The sequence below is a fragment of the Oncorhynchus tshawytscha genome, linkage group LG16 (assembly GCF_018296145.1).
Source record: "Oncorhynchus tshawytscha isolate Ot180627B linkage group LG16, Otsh_v2.0, whole genome shotgun sequence".
Taxonomy (NCBI): Eukaryota; Metazoa; Chordata; class Actinopteri; order Salmoniformes; family Salmonidae; genus Oncorhynchus; species Oncorhynchus tshawytscha.
In genome coordinates, this window is record NC_056444.1 from 45,799,994 (window position 1) to 45,823,508 (window position 23,515).

At 44.8% G+C, this 23,515-nt stretch overlaps 1 protein-coding gene across 2 annotated transcripts in view; it reads left to right on the plus strand.

The window, feature by feature from the left end:
* Positions 1 to 23,515, plus strand: part of LOC112215166 (plexin-D1) — a 99,901-nt gene that overhangs the window by 52,284 nt on the left and 24,102 nt on the right. For both annotated transcript variants that reach the window (XM_042299211.1, XM_042299212.1), the window contains 6 exons: positions 12,111 to 12,256; positions 17,465 to 17,570; positions 21,038 to 21,177; positions 21,491 to 21,670; positions 22,399 to 22,483; positions 22,638 to 22,904. In XM_042299211.1, coding sequence (XP_042155145.1) covers positions 12,111 to 12,256; positions 17,465 to 17,570; positions 21,038 to 21,177; positions 21,491 to 21,670; positions 22,399 to 22,483; positions 22,638 to 22,904 — 924 coding nt within the window. The remainder of the gene's footprint in view (positions 1 to 12,110; positions 12,257 to 17,464; positions 17,571 to 21,037; positions 21,178 to 21,490; positions 21,671 to 22,398; positions 22,484 to 22,637; positions 22,905 to 23,515) is intronic.

A 23,515-nucleotide genomic window follows, 5' to 3' on the forward strand; every position in this document is an offset into this window, starting at 1 on the left:
AACAGTATGGGGATGAGGTAGGTAAATTGAGTGGGCTATTATATACCGATGGACTATGTACAGCTGCAGCGATCGGTTAGCTGCTCAGATAGCATATGTTTAAAGTTGGTGAGGGAGATAAGTCTCCAACTTCAGAGATTTTTGCAATTCGTTCCAGTCGCAGGCAGCAGAGAACTGGAAGGAAAGGTGGCCAAATGAGGTTTTGGCTTTAGGGATGATCATTGAGATACACCTGCTAGAGCGCGTGCTACGGGTGTTGCCATCGTGACCAGTGAACTGAGATAAGGCGGAGCTTTACCTAGCATGGACTTGTAGATGACCTGGAGCCAGTGGGTCTGGCGGCGAATATGTAGCGAGGACCAGCCGACTAGAGCATACAGGTCGCAGTGGTGGGTGGTATAACGTGCTTTAGTAACAAAACGGATGGCACTGTGATAAACTGCATCCAGTTTGCTGAGTAGAGTATTGGAAGCTATTTTGTAGATGACATCGCCAAAGTCGAGGATCGTTGGGATAGTCAGTTTTACTAGGGTAAGTTTGGCGGCGTGAGTGAAGGAGGCTTTGTTGCGGAATAGAAAGCAGACTCTAGATTTGATTTTCGATTGGAGATGTTTGATATGAGTCTGGAAGGAGAATTTGCAGTTTAGCCAGAAACCTAGGAACTTATAGATGTCCAAATATTCTAGGTCGGAACCATCCAGGGTGGTGATGCTAGTCGGGCGTGCGGGTGCAGGCAGCGAACGGTTGAAAAGCATGCATTTGGTTGTACTAGCGTTTAAGAGCAGTTGGAGGCCACGGAAGGAGTGTTGTATGGCATTGAAGCTCGTTTGGAGGTTAGATAGCACAGTGTCCAAGGAAAGGCCAGAAGTATACAGAATGGTGTCGTCTGCGTAGAGGTGGATCAGAGAGTCACCAGCAGCAAGAGCGACATCATTGATATATACAGAGAAAAGAGTCGGCCCGAGAATTGAACCCTGTGGTACCCCCATAGAGACTGCCAGAGGACCGGACAACATGCCCTCCGATTTGACACACTGAACTCTGTCTGCAAAGTAGTTGGTGAACCAGGCAAGGCAGTCATTAGAAAAACCGAGGCTACTGAGTCTGCCGATAAGAATATGGTGATTGACAGAGGCGAAAGCCTTGGCCAGGTCGATGAAGACGGCTGCACAGTACTGTCTTTTATCGATGGCGGTTATGATATCGTTTAGTACCTTGAGCGTGGCTGAGGTGCACCCGTGACCGGCTCGGAAACCGGATTGCACAGCGGAGAAGGTACGGTGGGATTCGAGATGGCCAGTGATCTGTTTGTTGACTTGGCTTTCGAAGACCTTAGATAGGTAGGGCAGGATGGATATAGGTCTGTAACAGTTTCGGTCCAGAGTGTCTCCCCCTTTGAAGAGGGGGATGACTGCGGCAGCTTTCCAAATCTTGGGGATCTCAGATGATACGAAGGAGATGTTGAACAGGCTGGTAATAGGGGTTGCGACAATGGCGGCGGACAGTTTCAGAAGTAGAGGGTCCAGATTGTCAAGCCCAGCTGATTTGTATGGGTCCAGGTTTTGCAGCTCTTTCAGAACATCTGCCATCTGGATTTGGGTCATGGAGAACCTGGAGAGGCTTGGGCGAGTAGCTGCGGGGTGGGCGGAGCTGTTGGCCGAGGTTGTTGTAGCCAGGAGGAAGACATGGCCAGCCGTTGAGAAATGCTTGTTGAAGTTTCGATTATCACGGATTTATCGGTGGTGACCATGTTACCTAGCCTCAGTGCAGTGGGCAGCTGGGAGGAGGTGCTCTTGTTCTCCATGGACTTTACAGTGTCCCAGAACTTTTTTGGAGTTAGAGCTACAGGATGCAAATTTCTGCTTGAAAAAGCTGGCCTTTGCTTTCCAGACGTGTATTGGTTCTTGACTTCCCTGAACAGTTGCATATCGCGGGGACTATTCGATGCTATTGCAGTCCACAACAGGATGTTTTTGTGCTGGTCGAGGGCAGTCAGGTCTGGAGTGAACCAAGGGCTATATCTGTTCTTAGTTCTGCATTTTTTGAACGGAGCATGCTTGTCTAAGATGGTGAGGAAGTTACTTTAAAAAAATGACCAGGCATCCTCAACTGTCGGGATGAGGTCAATATCCTTCCAGGATACCCGGGCCAGGTCGATTAGAAAGGCCTGCTCGCAGAAGTGTTTTATGGAGCATTTGACAGTGATGAGGGGTGGTCGTTTGACGGTAGCGGATACAGGCAATGAGGCAGTGATCGCTGAGATCCTGATTGAAGACAGCAGAGGTGTATTTGGAGGGCAAGTTGGTCAGGATAGTATCTATTAGGGTGCCCATGTTTACGGATTTAGGGTTGTACCTGGTGGGTTCCTTGATGATTTGTGTGAGATTGCGGACATCTAGCTTAGATTGTAGGACTGCCAGGGTGTTAAGCATATCCCAGTTTAGGTCACCTAACAGAACAAACTCTGAAGCTAGATGGGGGGGGCGATCAATTCACAGATGGTGAGTACCGTGATTAATGAACAGTCCAGCAGGCATCAGCTATGTAGCCAAGTGATCACAGTGTCCAGGGGGCAGCAGTAGATGGGACAGGGAAGCCGCCACTAAGCTAGCGACACAGCGTTTAAAGTTAGTAGCCCGGGGGTGGTAGGAGGGGTCTGCTCAGGGTTGGCAGGGAGATGTGCCTGGCTCATGGCTAACTGGTGCTAGCTTCGTGGCAGTGGCGTTAGCCAAGGTTCAGAGTTTACAACAAGGACCCGGTGGAGTATTGGGCTCTAGCCGTGTATGAGTGGGGTTCTGGTGAACAGCTGAGTAGACCGGGAGGTGGGCCTCAGGGATAGCTTCGGTACTGGGTGCAAGCTAGCTGTGAAGATCAGAAGTAGTGGTCCAGGGATTACGGCAGGAATCCGGCGTTGTTGTGGAGAGACAGTTCGATACTGGTAGACTGGCGAGTATTATCCAGGCTAAAAACAGGGCTGGCTGTGCAGAAGGTAAAAGCCGCTAGCAGTGGCTAACAATGACTAAATAGCTTGTAGCAAATTAGCTGGTTAGCTTCTGGAGGTTCTTCAATGTGTTCTAAAATTAAAAATAATAAAAATAATTAGTGAGGTCAGGTACCGATGTTGGGCAATTAGGCCTTGCTCATACTCTGTGCTCCAATTAATCCCAAATGTGTCAAAACCAGATTCGTCCGTCAGAGCTTTACACCACTCCGGCTGACGCTTGGCATTGCACATGGTGATCTGAGGCTTGTGTGCAGCTGCTAGGCCATGGAAACCCATTTCCTGAATCTCCCGACGAACAGTTATTATGCTGAAGTTGCTTCCAGAGGTAGTTTGGAACGCGGTACTGATTTTTGCTCACTTCAGCACTCGGCGGCCCCGTTCTGTGAGCTTGAGTTGCCTACCACTTCGTGGCTGAGCCGTTGTTGCTCCTGGATGTTTACACTTTACAATAACAACACACCGGGCAGCTCTAGCAGGGAAGAAATTTGACGAACTGACTGACTATTCGTGTGAAACTGAAAGCGCGAACCACTGCTTTTAATCAGGGCAAGGTGTCTGGTAACATGACTGAATACAAACAGTGCAGCTATTCCCTCCGCAAGGCTATTAAACAAGCTAAGCATCAGTACAGAGACAAAGTAGACTCTCAATTCAACGGCTCAGACACAAGAGGCATGTGGCAGGGTCTACAGTCAATCACGGACTACAGGAAGAAATCCAGCCCAGTCACGGACCAGGATGTCTTGCTCCCAGGCAGACTAAATAACTTTTTTGCCCGCTTTGAGGACAATACAGTGCCACTGACACGGCCTGCAATGAAAACATGCGGTCTCTCCTTCACTGCAGCCGAGGTGAGTAAGACATTTAAACGTGTTAACCCTCGCAAGGCTGCAGGCCCAGACGGCATCCCCAGCCGCGCCCTCAGACCATGCGCAGACCAGCTGGCCGGTGTGTTTACGGACATATTCAATCAATCCCTATACCAGTCTGCTGTTCCCACATGCTTCAAGAGGGCCACCATTGTTCCTGTTCCCAAGAAAGCTAAGGTAACTGAGCTAAACGACTACCGCCCCGTAGCACTCACATCCGTCATCATGAAGTGCTTTGAGAGACTAGTCAAGGACCATATCACCTCCACCCTACCTGACACCCTAGACCCACTCCAATTTGCTTACCGCCCAAATAGGTCCACAGACGATGCAATCTCAACCACACTGCACACTGCCCTAACCCATCTGGACAAGAGGAATACCTATGTGAGAATGCTGTTCATCGACTACAGCTCGGCATTCAACACCATAGTACCCTCCAAGCTCGTCATCAAGCTCGAGACCCTGGGTCTTGACCCCGCCCTGTGCAACTGGGTACTGGACTTCCTGACGGGCCGCCCCCAGGTGGTGAGGGTAGGCAACAACATCTCCTCCCCGCTGATCCTCAACACTGGGGCCCCACAAAGGTGCGTTCTGAGTCCTCTCCTGTACTCCCTGTTCACCCACGACTGCGTGGCCACGCACGCCTCCAACTCAATCATCAAGTTTGCGGACGACACAACAGTGGTAGGCTTGATTACCAACAACGACGAGACGGCCTACAGGGAGGAGGTGAGGGCCCTCGGAGTGTGGTGTCAGGAAAATAACCTCACACTCAACGTCAACAAAACTAAGGAGATGATTGTGGACTTCAGGAAACAGCAGAGGGAACACCCCCTATCCACATCGATGGAACAGTAGTGGAGAGGGTAGCAAGTTTTAAGTTCCTCGGCATACACATCACAGACAAACTGAATTGGTCCACTCACACAGACAGCATCGTGAAGAAGGCGCAGCAGCGCCTCTTCAACCTCAGGAGGCTGAAGAAATTTGGCTTGTCACCAAAAGCACTCACAAACTTCTACAGATGCACAATCGAGAGCATCCTGGCGGGCTGTATCACCGCCTGGTACGGTAACTGCTCCGCCCTCAACCGTAAGGCTCTCCAGAGGGTAGTGAGGTCTGCACAACGCATCACCGGGGGCAAACTACCTGCCCTCCAGGACACCTACACCACCCAATGTTACAGGAAGGCCATAAAGATCATCAAGGACCCGAGCCACTGCCTGTTCACCCCGCTATCATCCAGAAGGCGAGGTCAGTACAGGTGCATCAAAGCTGGGACCGAGAGACTGAAAAACAGCTTCTATCTCAAGGCCATCAGACTGTTAAACAGCCACCACTAACATTGAGTGGCTGCTGCCAACACACTGACTCAACTCCAGCCACTTTAATAATGGGAATGGATGGGAAATGATGTAAAATATATCACTAGCCACTTTAACTATGCCACTTTGTTTACATTCTCATCTCATATGTATATACTGTACTCGATACCATCTACTCTATGTTGCCTATGCCGCTCTGTACCATCACTCATTCATATATCTTTTTGTACATATTCTTTATCCCCTTACACTTGTGTGTATAAGGTGGTAGTTTTGGAATTGTTAGATTACTTGTTGGTTATTACTGCATTGTCGGAACTAGAAGCACAAGCATTTCGCTACACTCGCATTAACATCTGCTAACCATGTGTATGTGACAAATACATTTGGTTTGATTTGATTTGATTTTGTACTGTCCTCCGCTCAGCTTGAGACTCATTCACAGAGGAGTGAGAGGTGCAAATGAGCAACATGGCAGCTAACGCTATCACTAACCCCAGACATACTAACACCAGAGAGTGAGATGCTCAGAGATACATAGTGATAATTGCTGTACTTACCAAGTTGAGCTTGTGTGTGTGTGTGTGTGTGTGTGTGTGCTTGCATGTTTGTCACTATTTAATCTAAAAGCTTAAAACTGTAACTCATTTTGGGATAAACTACTTGAATGCCAAAAGCTTTGTATAACCAAACACTTACTGTACATCACAGTCTTGGTCTTATACAGATTTAGGTTCTTGGTGGATTTATAACTGTTTGCTTTTATATGGTAATATACTGTAAGTATGTGTAACTTACACACTGTCCTCCTTTCTCACTTTACCTCGGAAGCACAGTGTTTGTGTGTCTCAGCTGTCAATCACATGTCCACGTGAATTCTTTTCTTAAGGTAGACCCTCCACCTCCCCTCTCACCCAGACCAAATGGGGGATAGAGCTGCAGCAAGCTGGAGCCAGACATAAAACACGGCGTGGTCACAGCGACCTTGGGACACCAAGGCAAAGGGTCACTCTATAAAGCATGATGCCAAGGTGACAGGAACCTCTGGACCTGCTGGATAGACGTTCCCTTAAACACAGATCTAGGACCAACTTTCCCACCCCCAATTCCCTAAACATGAACGGGGGGAAAAAAACAAAGCTGACCTCAGATCAGCCTCTAGGAGCAACGTCATCCATCATCGTTTCCACTCTAGAACACGCTAAGCTAGCTATGCTACACTATGAGTTGATGGTAGTAAGCCATCTCTGGCTCCCAGGCAAAAGCAATCTCTGTGGTTGTTTTCCCTTAGAAGTGGTAAATAAAGTGGAAATGGTAAATACTCTTGCCGTCCTCTCCATGGCTCCTGAGAGGAGCACTGGGAGAAGAAAGGCCAAGGTTGAAATTATCTGTGAAAGAGAGCATGCTTCTGAGCGTCACAGGAGTAAATGGGACAGAGGTATGTAGGGAAAATAGGCTACTGGAGGATTGGGAGTAGATTGCTGTCTCTCTCACCTTCATACACTACCCTATCACCTCTCCACCATATTCACTCTAACTCTCTTAGCTCAATATCTGCCCCACTCCTTTCCATCTACCTCTCTGTCTTTCCTCCTTATTGCTCTCTCACAAACTGACTCTATATAGCCCTCTCTGTCTCACTTGAGTCCTGGAAGAACTATTAAGGTTCCACTCAACTAGCACAGATACAGGGCTGTAGCTCAGAGAGGTACAGACTGACGAGCCCTCGATATGAAACCTGACCCCAAGCTGAGTGGAGGGACTGTCTGTCTCAATTATATCTGAATCTTGAGCTGAAGAGCAATCCCAACGAGCACATAATGTTCTGAGAACCATATGCTTCTTAGAGCTTGGTGAGAGTGTAGTTGTCCTATGATTATTCCTGGGAATGGTGCAGGATAGTTTTGTGGAACTTGACAAAAAAAATGTTATTTTCTTGGTATTTTCATTACTTTAACAGAACGTTTCCTAAAAGTTAAAACTTAGTTATAATAATGTTGGTAATGTTCTAGGAATGTTCTCCAACTGGTTGCCACACTGTTTTGCAATGAAGCTCTACAGTAGCCTCAGCAGCACTCTGTAGGGTAGCACCATGGTGTATCTGGAGGACAGCTAGCTTCTGTCCTCCTCTGGGTACATTGACTTCAATACAAAACCTAGGAAGCTCATGGTTCTCAACACCTTCCATAGACTTACACAGTAATTATGACAACTTCTGGAGGACGTCCTCCAACCTATCAGAGCTCTTGCAGCATGAGCTGACATGTTGTCCACCCAATCAAAGGATCATAGAATTAATCTAGTACTGAAAGCATAAGCTACAGCTAGCCAGCACTGCATTGCATACAATGTGCTGACTAGTGGACTCAAAGAGAGAGAAAGACAATAGTTGGAAAAGTTTGAAGATTAAGCAATGAGGAGAATTGAGAGTGGGAGATTGAGAGGGTTGGGGGAATTTGGTTATATTTTTTTCACTTTCACTTGTGAATACAGCTAGCTAGTTTAGCCTACTCCAAACGCCCGTCTCAAACAGAGAGTGATGCTATGTTAGCTAGCTGGCTATGGCCATCCATCACTGGAACTCTTCCAAGTCAAGGTAAGCTTTTGGTTGTATTCATTTATTGCCACCGAGGTCTGCTGGTGTAACTGCTAAACTGATTTCTGAGTGTGCGAGCATATTTATTTATTTTTATTTAACCTCTCTGGTACAAGTGTCCCACTAGCGTCCCACCTCGGCAACAGCCAGTGAAATTGCAGGGCGCCAAATTACAAACAGAAATCCCATAATTAAAATTCCTCAAACATACAAGTATTATACACCATTTTAAAGATAAACTTCTTGTAAATCCAACCACAGTGTCCGATTTCAAAAAGGCTTCACGGAGAAAGCACACCATGCGCTTATGTTGGGTCAGCACTTAGTCACAGAAAACCATACAGACATTTTCCAGCCAAGGAGAGGGCTCACAAAAGTCAGAAATTGCGATTAATTTAATCACTAACCTTTGATGATCTTCATCAGATGGTACTCACAGGACTTCATGTTACACAATAAATGTGTGTTTTGTTCGATAAAGCTAATCTTTATGTCCAAAAACCTCATTTGTAATTGGCGCGTTATGTACAGTAATCATTGTCTCAAACAAATATCCAGTGAAAATGCAGAGAGCCACATCAAATTACAGGAATACTCATCATAAACATTGATGAAAGATACAAGTGTTTGACATACATTTAAAGATAAACCTCTCCTTAATGCAACCGCTGTGTCAGATTTAAAAAAGGCTTTACGGCGAGAGCACACGACGCGATTATGTTAGGTCAGCGCCTAGCCACAAAAACCATACAGCCATTTTCCAACCAAGGAGAGGTGTCACAAAAGTCAGAAATAGCGTTAAAATTAAATCACTTACCTTTGATGATCTTCATCTGGTGGCACTCCCAGGTCTTCATGTTAGACATTAAATGTTTGTTTTGTTCGATAATGTCCCTCTTTATGTCCAAAAACCTCAGTTTTGTTGCTGTGTTTAGTTCAGAAATCCAAAGCCACAATGCGTGCTCTCAATATCAAGACGAAAAGTCAAAAAAGTACAATAAAAGTTAGTAGAAACATGTCAAACGATGTTTAAAATCAATCCTCAGGTTGTTTTTGTCATAAATAATAAATAATATTTCAAACAGACAAAGGCTTCGTCAATAGAAAAGGAGAAACAAGAAAGGCGCGTTCCCGATCACACATGGCTGGAAATTTCCACTGGCCTCTCATTGAAAGTGCTGTATCTCCCTCATTTTTTCAGAGTAAAACCCTGAAACAATGTCTAAAAACTGGCCACATGTACAAGAAGCCATAGAGATCGAGAACTGTGTCCTAAGTCTTTGTATGGTGGATAGACTTTCAATGGAAAAACAGCCTTTCAAAATAATAATACTTCCTGGTTGGATTTTCCTCAGGTTTTCGCCTGCCATATCAGTTCTGTTATACTCAGACATTACTTTAACAGTTATCCAAATCTACTAATTATATGCATATCCTTGCTTCTGGGGATTCGATCTTATAACCTTTCCTTGCCGCCCGGTACAGGTGAGTTGATGTCATTTGTACTTATAGGTGGGGATGAAGTGACTATGCATAGATAATAAACAGCGAGTAGCAGCAGTGAAAAAAAGGGATTGGGGTGGGGTGGTCAATGTAAATTGTCCGGTTACGATTGTATTAATTGTTCAGGAAGAGTAGCTGCTGCTTTCGCAACAGCTAATGGGGATCCTAATAAAATACCAAATACCAAAATTGTGCACTGAAGTCCACAAGCGAAGGGAATAGGTGAGAGGAGGAGAGCGCGTAGATAGTTAGGAGAAGGAATGTAAGAGGTGCGTGACTGGCTGCAGGGAAGTCAGGCGCAGGAGAGCAGAACTGGGTAATAACCGGAGCAGTTTAATATGCAAAACCAACGGCACCCAGAACATCAAAATATGGATACAAAATAGCCTGTCGCGAACCAGTCAGAGTGAACACTTTACAACAAACAATTTCACACACAGACATGGGGGGAACAGAGGGTTAAATAATGAGGGAATGTAAACTAGGTGTGTGGGAAAACGAAAGGTGGATCGGCGATGGCTAGAAGACCGACGACGTCAACCGCCGAACGTCGCCCGAACAAGAAAAGGAACCGACTTCGGGTGGAAGTCGTGACAAGGACTTATATATACACAATGAGCAAATAAATACATGCTGTTTTAATGTGGTTGCTATGAAAGTGAACTGTGTTTGCGTGTGCTCAGGGGTGTATTCATTCTGCTGATTCTGATGAAAAATGTTTCTTAAACATAAGCAAACGTAATGAAATGGGGATAAACATACCAGAATTTGTCCAATAGAAACTCTCATTTGCAGCTGTTGGACTAATGATTACACCCTAGATCAGCTAGATGCAGGCAAGTATGTGCAAGACGGTATTGAATGTGTCACTGTCTGTCACCTTGATTACTCAAAATTCACTCGACCTGTGCACCTTCTTTATAAACTTTCATTCATAGGATAGGATGTAGCAACCTCATGATGGTTATAGGGAAAATGTGAGTGTCATGTAGTAGCCTAAACCTATCGATGTTTCATTGAGCTGGGTGAATGGAATATGAATAACAGTCATCCAATATGATGAAATAAAAAAATGCATGAGCATGGCCTTATTTCTATCATCCTCCCTCATCTTAAAAGTCACCGACCACCTCTGATTAGTCCAGGTAGCAGACAATGGACCCTATCAGATATTTATGTAGTTGGTGCTATATATTAATATACATGGGTTCTAACTTGAATAATTATTTGTTAGTTTACAGTTGTACAATTTACAGTTGAAGTCGAAAGTTAAAATATCAAAACAAACTCTGAACCAATTACATTAATTTGGGGACAGGTCAAAAAGCATTAAACATGTATGGCAATTTAGCTAGCTAGCCTGCATATGCTAGCTAATTTGTCCTATTTAGCTAGCTTGCTGTTGCTAGCTAATTTGTCCTGGGATATAAACATTGAGTTGTTATTTTACCTGAAATGCACAAGGTCCTCTACTCTGACAATTAATCCGCACATAAAACGGTCAACTGAATCGTTTCTAGTCATCTCTCCTCCTTCCAAGCTTTTTCCTTTTTTAACTTATATGGTGATTGGCATCTAAACTTTCATATTATTACCACGACGACTGACAAAACATTTCTTCTTTCAATCACCCACGTGGGTATAACGTGGGTACCTGCTTCTATAAACCAATGAGGAGATGGGAGAGGTAGGACTTGCAGCACGATCTGCGTCCCAAATAGGTACGACTTCTATTTTAGCCCTTGGCATCGCAGACGCTCGTTGGCGCAATAATTGAATAACATGGATTTCTAAATGTATTTTGCAAGTGTCTGGTCTGGTCAGCATGTAAAATAGAAGTCATTCCTATTTCTGACGCAGATCGCACTGCAAGTCCTGCCTCTCCCATCTCCTCATTGGTTATAAATGTTTAATACTTTTTGACCTGTCCCCAAATAAATGTCATTGGTTCAGAGTTTGTTTTGATATTTTAACCTGCGTGTTGCGATCGTGTTTGGTGTAAAATACATTTACATTTGCAGCCGGTTTGGGTTCCATGTTAGCCAAATACATTTAAAATCCGTTTTTTTTACAATTCCTAACATTTAATCCTAGTAAAAATTCCCTGTCTTAAGTCAGTTAGGATCACCACTTTATTTTAAGAGTGTGAAATGTCAGAATAATAGTAGAGAGAATGATTTATTTCAGCTTTTATTTCTTTCATCACATTCCCAGTGGGTCAGACGTTTGCGTACACTTAGTGTTTGTATTTGGTAGCATTGCCTTTAAATTGTTTAACTTGGGTCAAATGCAAATTAATTACTTAAAAATCATACAATGTGATTTTCTGGATTTTTGTTTTAGATTCCGTCTCTCACAGTTGAAGTGTACCTATGATAAAAATTACAGACCTGCTTTGTAAGCAGGAAAACCTGCAAAATCGGCAGTGTATCAAATACTTGTTCTCCCCACTGTATGTGTTTCTGGCATTGAGAAATAAGTGCCAAAAAGTGTTCTTATTGAACATTTTAAAATGGACACTTTGGCAAGGAGGCCCTTTATCTGATTCCCAAGAGTCAAATAAACTTGTGGATACCATTTGAATTGTCTCTGTGTCCAGTATGATGGACGTTAGAGGTAGTGTTATGGGAATCTATGGGTAGCTGCTAGCAAAAACATTCAGTTTTACCGGTCAGGGAACATATGGGTTTGTTTCCACAACCAATGTCAAACCAAATATATACGTTACCACAGCTTCCAAGGAACCAAATATGCTAGCTGGGATATAAGCGAGCACTTACCCCTCTCTTTTCCTCCTCTCTCCCCCCTAGATCTCCCCCCAGAGTGGGCCGTTGGAGGGAGGTACCCTGCTCACGGTGCAGGGTAGGAACATGGGGCGCAGGGCTGAGGTAGTGGAGGTCTCCATTGGGATGTTCCCATGTACAATCATTCCTGACCAATACACTGTCTCTGTGGAGTAAGTAAATGTCTTATGATTGATTGATTGATTCATTTATTTAATTAGTTGATGCATTAATTCGTTCAGTGTCTTCTTGCACAGGTGTCAGAATTTTTGTAATGATGCTGTTGGGGTAATTTATAAAAGCATAATATAGAAGAGCACTTCTCATTTTAAACCATTCCGTTAAAATGAAGGAGACACTTCAAGGCCCACAACACTATCACCAAGGAGACAGCAGAACTCTGGGTTGACACCTGCACATAGTATTCCATGGAAACACTGTAACTATAGGACCACAGCAAAACCTCCATACCGACTTCCAGAATGTTCCTTGGATGGAAATGTTTATCTCATCCCGCTCCACTGGAGCCAATCACGCAGTAGTAGAATGCAGACCAGTGTTGGGTTGACCCACAGTTCTAACCTGTCACTACACACTCCCAAACACACACACACACACACACACACACACACATTCCAGGTCACTCCAGATCCCGCGAATTAGATTTCACATCAGGGATGACCTCACCCTGCTTGCTCGTCCCTCATTGGTTCCCTGAGCTGGTTGTTATGACAGCAAAATATTTCCTCTTCTGAGGTAGTGGTGCTGACAAACCAAAACATGTCAGTTTGTCTTACAGCAGGCGCACACACTGAATAGATGCACACACACACACCTGCGTGACCTCACCACGACCATGGTTGAGACAGGTGTCTGTTCGTGTGCTGAGAGGTCAGAGATCACATCTGAGTGCCAGAGGGAAGTGTACTGCTCTGGAGAGAGAGAGAGATGAAGTCAGAACGTGTCAATAGTTTCAAGGTAATTCATCATGTAGGCTAAGTAGGGGTACTAATTCAGTACCCACTCTGGACACATCTGTTGAGGAAAGAGTAGAAGTTCAAGCAGCCAACTCTTTCATATCCTTGAGTGTCCTGATTGGCTCCCCTCTCTACCTCAACACATACACGCATGCACCAAGCGTGCGCACACGCACAAATACCATCTTCCTCAGGCTCCATTGCTGATTATCCTGGTCCTCTTCTCTGGGTAAATGTCCAGAGACATTGCTCATAGTAGCCAAAACATCACGCGCTAGATCGCAAAATATGTCCTCTCTGGGCGGTGGAGGAATGTAAAGCGAGGTTCTGTAGTAAAAAAAAAAGATGTATATACTATAGTAAAAACTGTAGTGTTTTTGGAGACTGCAGTATACTGTGTTATTTACTGTAGTGTTTTTGTTGAGTATGGTACGGTATACTATAGTATTTACTGTAGTGTTTTTGCGGACTAAAGAATGGTATACTGTAGTATTTACTGTAGTGTTTTTGCGGACTATAGAATGGTATGCTGTATTATTTACTTACTGTTTTTGGGGACATTACTGTAGTTCAGAAAGAAAACGCCATGTGGAAATACAGTATATCACAAAAGTGAGTACACCCCTCACATTTTTGTAAATTTGAGTATATCTTTTCATGTGACAACACTGAAGAAATGACATTTTGCTACAATGTAAAGTAGTGAGTGTACAGCTTGTATAACAGTGTAAATTTGCTGCCCCCTCAAAATAACTCAACACACAGCCATTAATGTCTAAACCGCTGGCAACAAAAGGGAGTACACCCCTAAGTGAAAATGTCCAAATTGGGCCCAAAGTATCAATATTTTGTGTGGCCACCATCATTTTCCAGCACAGCCTTTACCCTCTTTGGCATAGAGTTCACCAGAGCTTCACAGGTTGCCACTGGAGTCCTCTTCCACTCCTCCATGACAACATCACTGAGCTGGTGGATGTTAGAGACCTTGCACTCCTCTACCTTCCGTTAGAGGATGCCCCACAGATGCGAAATAGGGTTTAGGTCTGGAGACATGCTTGGCCAGTCCATCACCTTTATCCTCAGCTTCTTTAGCAAGGCAGTGGTCGTCTTGGAGGTGTGTTTGGGGTCGTTATCATGTTGGAATACTGCCCTGCAGCCCAGTCTCTGAAGGGAGGGGATCATGCTCTGCTTCAGTATATCACAGTACATGTTGGCATTGATGGTTCTCTCAATGAACTGCAGCTCCCCAGTGCCGGCAGCACTCATGCAGCCCCAGACCATGACACTCCCACCACCATGCTTGACTGTAGGCAAGACACACTTGTCTTTGTACTCCTCACCTGGTTGCCCCCACACACACTTGACACCATCTGAACCAAATAAGTTTATCTTGGTCTCATCACACCACAGGACATGGTTCCAGTAATCCATGTCCTTAGTCTGCTTGTCTTCAGCAAACTGTTTGCGGGCTTTCTTGTGCATCATCTTTAGAAGAGGCTTCCTTCTGGGACGACAGCCATGCAGACCAATTTGATGCAGTGTACGGCGTATGGTCTGAGCACTGACAGGCTGACCCCACATCCCTTCAACCTCTGAAGCAATGCTGGCAGCACTCATACGTCTATTTCCCAAAGACAACCTCTGGATATTACGCTGAGCACGTGCACTCAACTTCTTTGGTCGACCATGGCGAGGTCTGTTCTGAGTGGAACCTGTCCAGTTAAACCGCTGTATGGTCTTGGCCACCGGGCTGCAGCTCAGTTTCAGGGTCTTGGCAATCTTCTTATAGCCCAGGCCATCTTTATGTAGAGCAACAATTATTTTTTCAGATCCTCAGAGAGTTCTTTGCCATGAGATGCCATGTTGAACTTTCAGTGACCAAGTCAGTATGAGGGAGTGTGAGAGAGATGACACCAAATTTAACACACCTGCTCCCCATTCATACCTGAGACTTTGTAACACTAACGAGTCACATGACACCAGGGAGGGAAAGTGGCTAATTGGGCCCAATTTGGACATTTTGACTTATCGGTGTACCTACTTTTGTTGCCAGCGGTTTAGACATTAATGGCTGTGTGTTGAGTTATTTTGAGGGGACAGCAAATTTACACTGTTATACAAGCTGTACACTCACTACTTTACATTGTAGCAAAGTGTAATTTCTTCAGTGTTGTCACATGAAAAGATATACTCAAATATTTACAAAAATGTGAGGGGTGTACTCACTTTTTTGATATACTGTATGTTAATCCATTTATTTAACAATGAATAATGCAAGTCTTGGCGATATAGGCTCTACTCCTTCAGGGTAGGTCACTGCCCAAGCAAAGCGTCTACACAGAACCTAACAGGTGGAGGCTGGGGTGGTGGGAGCAAGAAGCCAGTGCATAGTGGCAGTAACAGCAAGCGGCAGCAGGATTATTGAGCAGACCTGGTCAGCTTAAATAGGACGCCAAATAAGGTAGGCGTGAATGATACTAGTCTGTAATTGATGCCATCTCAGCTGATGCGTCAGCCTGAGGCGGGGCACTCGGGTTTCCTTTCTGAACTGGCTCCGCTTAATTATTTACTAAAATTATTTGGTTTTATTATTTTTGACATGGAAGTGGAGGGCTTTCATCTTGAGGAAACTTACTGGAGAAATACTAAAATAACATATTTTCCAAAACTAGGACTGGATTCTGAATGTAGAGTTCAGAGCTTCTGCTCTTTTCTATAACCTGTAGGGAACAAAATATATGAACCCTACTTGACATGTAGGTTTCTCACGTATGGGTGGCACAAATTGGGATATTAGGGAGGGGAACGGGCATGGTTCAGTGTTTTCTTATGTGGATAATACTGTAAGGTTTACTATAGTATTCTACAATATACCACAAAATTCTATGCTGAGTACTACACATGATCGAGGGATACTACATTGTTTAGTATAGTTTTCTACAATATACTACAGTTTACTACAGAATTCTATAGTAAGTACTGTAGTATTCTATACTACACTTTCAATCAGTTGGCCATTTATAGTTAAAACCTGTTGCGACTCTAGGGGCAGTATTTTCATTTTTGGGAAAAAAAACGTTCCCATTTTAAACGGGATATTTTGTCAAGACAAGATGCTAGAATATGCATTTAATTGACAGCTTTGGATAGAAAACACTCTAACGTTTCCAAAACTGTAAAGATATTGTCTGTGAGTATAACAGAACTGATGTTGCAGGCGAAAGCCTGAGAAAAATCCAATCCGGAAGTGCCACAGGTTTTGAAAGCGCTGCGTTCCAATGAGTCCCTATTGAGCTGTGAATGTGCCATCAACGAGATTACACTTTCTACGTATTCCCCAAGGTGTCTACAGCATGGTGACATAGTTTTACTGAGCTAGGTTTCACATTAACTTACCAAAATTATGAATAATTTTCCCTAGAGGGGATCCCATTGCATTGAGATTTAAACTCTCTAATGTGGAAATCTGTCCCGAAAGCTGAGAATATGGCTGCAATCAGTTACTTGTTTCAAAACAACAAACAACTACTGGGACTTGATCCAGCTCTATAAGCTCCTTGATCCCCATCAGACCCATCCTTCAGCCCAGCCCTGTTTCTGGTCTTGCCCTGTCTCTGGGGTACCTATCTCATGTGACCCTCAGACGATCAAGCCTCCTGTCAGTCAGCGACTAGACCCCTGATTGAGTTGCCAGGTATTTATAGATGTTATAGAACCAACCACCTGACTAAATAAACTGCCCGCACGTGCTGAACAAGAGGAGGGTGACGGGATGGGCTTCGAGCCACACAGGGTTGGGGTGTGGCGTCATGGTTTCCCCTGTGTTTATTTCTGTGGGGAGTCATTGTATCATAGCCTGGTCCATGATCTGTACCATATATGTTTTAGCCAGTTCCTCTGACTGAAATACAGCAGGGCCAAAGCACATACAGATCTGGGATCTGGCCTTGCAGAATGTTTTCTGTTACTCCATCACTGTATGGATAATCCTACTGCGTCCCTCTGGTCCCAGTACTGTGTGACAATATGAGGCTTAATTAGAGCCATGAGGTTATAAAACAAACATCTAGTCAGCTCGTTAAGCCCCTCTGTGTTTCGCAGCATCTGGCCGGGGGGGCTTTGAAGTCCCCTTCCTCTGGGTTTAGCCAACACTGTATAGTACTTACCATAGATATTATTACGGAACCTCTAAGGATCTCTATCATAATGTCTGTGTTTAGCTTATTTCTAAAAGTTGTGAAACTCATGAAAAATCTAAAAAAAGATGTAATCCACAGTTGACACAAAAACATCCTAAAAGGCAATTGCCAAAATACTGTGCTGTTCCTGTAGCGATGATTTTGGTCAGTGTTGGTTCAAATTAAGGGTGTCTGCTGACCTTACAGTTTTGCGTTCTATCTACAGGCTGGTGTGTGTTACTGGGCAGGCCGTTGATCCCACAAAGAATTTTGTCAGAATTACTGTGAACCAAAAAGCAATGGCGGTGTCCAAAGAGGCCTTCTCATACTTGGTGAGTGTGTTCTATCCTCCCTCTCTCTCTCCTGCCCTCCTTCCCCTCTCTCTCTCTCCTTCCTCTCTCTGTCTCTCTTATCTTTCTCTCTCATTGTCTCTCTCTCTCCTTCCTCTCTGTCTTCCTTCCTCATTTTTCCTCTCCTTCTCCCTGACTTGCCTTTCCATTTTCTTCTTCCTATTCATTTACAGTATTTCTTTGCTATAGTCTTTCTCTTGCTGGTTAAATCCACAATCTCTCCATTCTTTCTCATACCTCCTCTCTCTCTCTCTCTCTCCCTCTCCCCACTCCCCAGTCCTTGTTCATACTGGGAAAAGTGTTCCCAATGTGTCAGTTGAATGTTAACAGATGCGTCTTGATATTCAGGAATGCAAGTGTGTGGGAATCTTCAAACGTTCATTAGAACAGCAACTAAGCACTATTGTCATCCAGAACTCGGTGCCAGCAAAAACAAATATGCTGCTTGTTGAAATGTCCCCCTCTTTGAATTCATGACCAGCCGAGGCTGGCTGCTTCTTCTGCTAATTGACCCTGACCAACACTGTCTCCCTTTGGATTAAGACTACACAGCCTGTGGAAATTCCCATCTAAGCCCTCTGTTTCTTTCTTTTGGACCCATGTTTCATGAGCTGAAATAAGAAATCCTAGAAATGTTCCATTCACACAAAAACGTGTTTCTCTCAAATGTTGTGCATAATGTGTCCCTGTTAGTGAGTATTTCTCCTTTGCCATGATAATCCATCCACCTGACAGGTGTGGCATATCAAGAAGCTGATTTAAACAGCATGATCATTACACAGGTGCACCTTGTGCTGGGGACAATAAAATAGCAATTTCAAATGTGCTGTTTTGTCACGCAAACACAATGCCACAGATGTCTCAAGTTTTGAAAGAGCGTGCATTTGGCATGCTGACTGCAGGAATGTCCACCAGAGCTGTTGCCAGATGACTGAATGTTAATTTCATAAGCTGTCTCCAACGTCGTTTTAGAGAATTTGGCAGTACGTCCAACTGGCCTCACAACTGCTGACACCACGTGTAACCATGCCAGCCAAGGACCTCCACATCCGGGCTTATTATGCTGAGGAGATATTCTGCTTTTGTGGGGGAAAACTCATTCTGATTGGCTTCCCAGTGGGTGGGCCTCTGCTGCCAGGTGGTGGACCTATGCCCTCCAAGGCCCACCCATGGCTGCACCCCTGCCTAGTCATGTGAAATCAATAGATTAGAGCCTAATTTATTTATTTCAATTGACTGATTTCCTTATATGAACTGTAACTCAGTAAAATCTTTGAAATTGTTTAATGTTGCGTTTATATTTTTGTTTAGAATACAGTGCCTTCGGAAAGTATTCAGGCATCTTACATTTTTCCACATTGTGTTACTTTACAGCCTTATTATAAAATTGATTTTTTTAAATTACCCTCTGCAATCTACACACATTACCTCATAATGACAAAGTGAAAACAGGGTTTTAAAAATTTCAGTAAATGTATTAAAAGTAAAAAGAGAAATACCTTATTTACATAAGTATTCAGACCCTTTGCTATGATACTCGAAATTGAGCTCAGGTTCATCCTGTTTTCATTGATCATCCTTAAGCGGTTTCTACAACTTGATTGGAGTCCACCTGTGGCAAATTCAATTGATTGGACATGATTTGGAAAAGCTCACGCCTGTCTATATAAGGTCCCACAGTTGACAGTGCATGTCAGAGCAAAAACCAAGCCTTAAGGTCAAAGGAATTGTCTGTAGCCTCCAAGACAGGATTGTGTCAAGGCACAGATCTGAGTAAAGGTACCAAAACATTTCATCAGCATTGAAGGTCCCCAAGAACACAGTGCCCTCATTCTTAAATGGAAGAAGTTTGGAACCACCAAGACTCTTCCTAGAGCTGGCTGCCCAGCCAAACAGAGACATTGGGGGAGAAGGCCTTTGTCAGGGAGGTGACCAAGAACCCGATGGTCACTCTGACAGAGCTCTAGAGTTCCTCTGTGGAGATGGGAGAACCTTCCAGATAGACAACCATCTCTGCAGCACTCCACCAATTAGGCCTTTATGGTTGAGTGGCAGAACGGAAGCCACCCCTCAGTAAAAGGCACATGAGAGCCTGCTTGGAGTTTGCCAAAAGGCACCTAAAGATTCTCCGACCATGAGAAACTAGATTCTCTGCTCTGATGAAACCAATGTTGAACTCTTTGGCCTGAATTCCAAGCGTCATATCTGGAGGGAATCTGCCACCATCCCTACGGTGAAGCATGGTGGTGGCAGCATCATGCTGTGGGGATGTTTTTCAGCAGCAGGGACTAGGAGACTAGTCAGGACCGAAGCAAAGATGAACGAAGCAAAGTACAGAGAGATCCTTGATGAAAACCTGCTCCAGACCGCCCAGGACCTCAGACTGAGGCGAAGGTTCACCTTCGACCCTAAGCACACAGCCAAGACAACACAGGAGTGGCTTCGGGACAAGTCTCAATGTCCTTGAGTGGCCCAGCCAGAGCCTGGAGTTGAACCCGATGGAACATCTCTGGAGAGACCTGAAAATAGCTGTGCAGCGAGAATGAGTATGTAACCTAACAAAGTGTGGATAAAGTCGAAGGGTTCTGCATAATTTCAGACACTTTTATAAAGTTTGAAAGTATTGAAATACAAAGCAACAAACACTTTTAGGGGTCCTTGCCACTTTCTGGGATGCTGCCCCAGGGTGTGCCGGAAAGAAAGGTAGAGAGGGGAGAAGGTGATTTCTGAGGAAAATGGAAAGTTGTTCAAATCCAAACGGAGACCGGATGTGTGCTTCCTTTGGACCTCCTTCCCCAAATATAGGGCCGGAAACATCTGCCTTTTCCTTACGCACACACAATAGACACCCCTGCCCCATTCACACACACACACACACACACAAGAAGTGGATCATGTCAGTGAGAATGAGAGGTCCTCCCTGGAGGCAAGGTTCATAGAGGGGAGAGAGGCTTCGGAAGTCTCCAGAATGCTGATGCTGTAGAACTATATAGCTGTATAGGGATATTCGTCTTAGCCCCAGGGACCTGTCCTGTGTGTGTGTATGGCTGTACTGCTATATAGCTGGATAGCAAAATATATCCTAGCCCCAGGGATCTGTCATATGTGGCTGAGATGAACGCAAAGCCGTAAGGCCTCAGTGCAGAACAATACTGAACTGCAGGGGTGGGCTACTCAACTTTAGTTTCCCAGGGCTGCAGTGTCCACAAGTTGTCAAACTTAAAATATGTTATACTCAGCAACTTATTTAGCTGAGGAAACCAAGCATATGGTACATATACTGTAGACATCTACTGTATAGAATATTATTTGAATCATTCAATTACAGTGCCACAATGATGCAACACCAGCAGACTGCTGCCTCGGATGTGTGGACAGCACATGACAGCGTAAAAACATGGCCTTATGGCACATGAATACCCACACATATGTCCCATCTCCCTCCCCAGGTCCCCAAGCTGCTATCCATGGAGCCTAGAAAGGGCTCTCGTTCTGGGGGAACCAGGGTTACCATCAAGGGGGAGCACCTGGACACTGGCTCCCAGATCAGAGTCAAGGTCAATGGTACCCAGGAATGCACCATCCTCACGTGAGTCTTGCTGTGGGATTCAGTACACTGTCATCACTGTTGAACTTGCATATGTTGCTGTGCAGAATCTGATGGCTTTGTGATGCTGAGTGTTATAAAGGAGACAGTTGAGTTGTTTAATTATATCATGTGTGAGGTATTGTTATTTTTTCAGCTGATGCATTTGTTGTATTTTCAGAGGCTGTTTTTGTTCTTGGATATATTTGTTATGGAAGCTCTTAGTGTGTCGTTTTATCATGCTGATTGTGTGGTATTTTTCTGTCCTTGTGCGTCCCTGTGTGTCTTCGTCCTTGTGCATGTGTGTGTGTTTCAGGCTAACTGAAGACACCATTGAGTGCACCATGCCTGCGGCCCTGCACACACACACTGAGGCGGTGTCGGTGTGTGTGGAGTTTGAATACATACCCTGTCAGCGCTCTGAGCTCCTCACCCAGTACATTTATGAGAAGAACCCCAGCATCAGCTACATCAAACCCAGACAGAGCTACCTCAGGTACAAAGACATTACGACGCACTGTGTATGTGCCCGGCAGTGGTTTGGCGATACATTTATCAAACACACTGTCCCATTGATTATGCAGTATCTCATACATACAGTAGAAAACTGAACAGTCAGTGTCCTGCATTGTTCCATTGATCAATCTAGCATTCCATAGATTCTATTTATCCAGTGTTCTGTTGACAACAGAGTATGACAGCATATAGAAAATATGATTTCAGTCATTCTAATGCTCTTGTAGTTCCGTTCTACCACAGTCACTCTCTTGGAGGGTTTGCCTGGTATCCCACCCAGCCACAGAGATGACATACTGAGTTAATGTCTTCCTGATCTATGCTCTGTAGCTTCTCCACAGGGTTTGCATGTGCATGCGTGCGTACATGGGTGTGTGTGTGTTGGTTTGAAATGACACCCCATGTGTGAGACAGACCTATGAGGGAGAGCATGGTGGGTCGGATTGGCTTGTGTGCCGACTCTGACTGTGTGTGTGTGTGTGTTGGTTTGAAATGACACCCCATGTGTGAGACAGACTTATGAGGGAGGGCATGGTGGGTCGGATTGGCTTGTGTGCCGACTCTGACTGTGTGTAGTGTGTTGGTTTGGACTGTCTCTGATCCTGTGGTTATGTGCATGTGAGTTTGTGCTCTCCGTCTCTGGCCAGAGTGGTTGTTTGGGTGTGTCTCTGTGTTCTATGTTTTTAACTGTGTGTGGTTGTGTTCCAGTGGCGGTCGGACCATCACAGTGACGGGGCAGGGTTTTGACCTGGTTCAGAGCGTCACTATGGAGGTGCTAGACATCGGACAGGCGGTAAGCAACAACAAGGAACATCTCGAGTGTGACTAGATAAACTCCTGAAGTAGCTAACATCTTAGATGAAAAACTTGAAGAATGGACTCCTGCACAGTGTGTACACTTCGAGGTGATGAAGGTTTTTTCTCTGATCCTCCTGGTCCCTCTCTAGGCCTGTAAGGTGCAGCCTCCCTCCATGATTACATGCTCCTCCCCCACCTCTAGCCAATCTCAGCAGGCCACGGTAGAGTTCTTCCTGAATGGAGTCCTCTACACTGGAGATAGCCCGGTCTTTTACGGCCCAGGCCAGGAGGAAGAGGAGGATCCTCACGGAGGTCACTTCCTGTTGGAGTACGTGGAGGACCCTCAATTCTTCACCGCCAACAAGGAGAAGCTGATCAAGCACCACCCTGGGGAGCCACTCACACTCATCATCAACGTATGTGACAGCCCAGCGCACTAATGGGAAAGGGTGGGGGTGGGGAGTTTTGTAAGTGACAGTTTAGTCCACCAAATGGGAGAGGATGGAGCAGGATGAGAACTGAAAGGCCCATTGACCAGGGAGAGTCGTGCACTTGTTCTAGGAACTGTCCAGTCCTGTCAATCTGACTTCATTCTGAAAATAGCAATCATGGCTTACTGTCTTTGTATTCATACTTTAAAAAGATAAAAGACTGTGTAGTTCTGAAACCTAGGGTGTGTTAATTTGTGGCTGGGCTGTTCAGAAAGAATGGGATTACAGTACCACCACCTCTTAGCAGATAACTCAGTCAGACATCTTTGTGTAAGGTCCTGTCTGTATTCTAGCTGACCTAAGCTACTGCCCCATAAACGACTACCTCATATATGAGAGAGGAGTGAGGGTCTTAATGCTAACAGTCATTAAAAACTGCTGTATCTCCACTGGTGCTGGTACAGACAGGATGAGACACAGGGAAGTCTCTTTCTGCCCCTCTCGCTCTCTTTCTCTCTTCTGTGCGTATGTGTGTGTAAAGCTGGGGCCCTTACAGGAATTTCTGCCTCAGCCCTGTCTACTTGGGTGATGTAGGG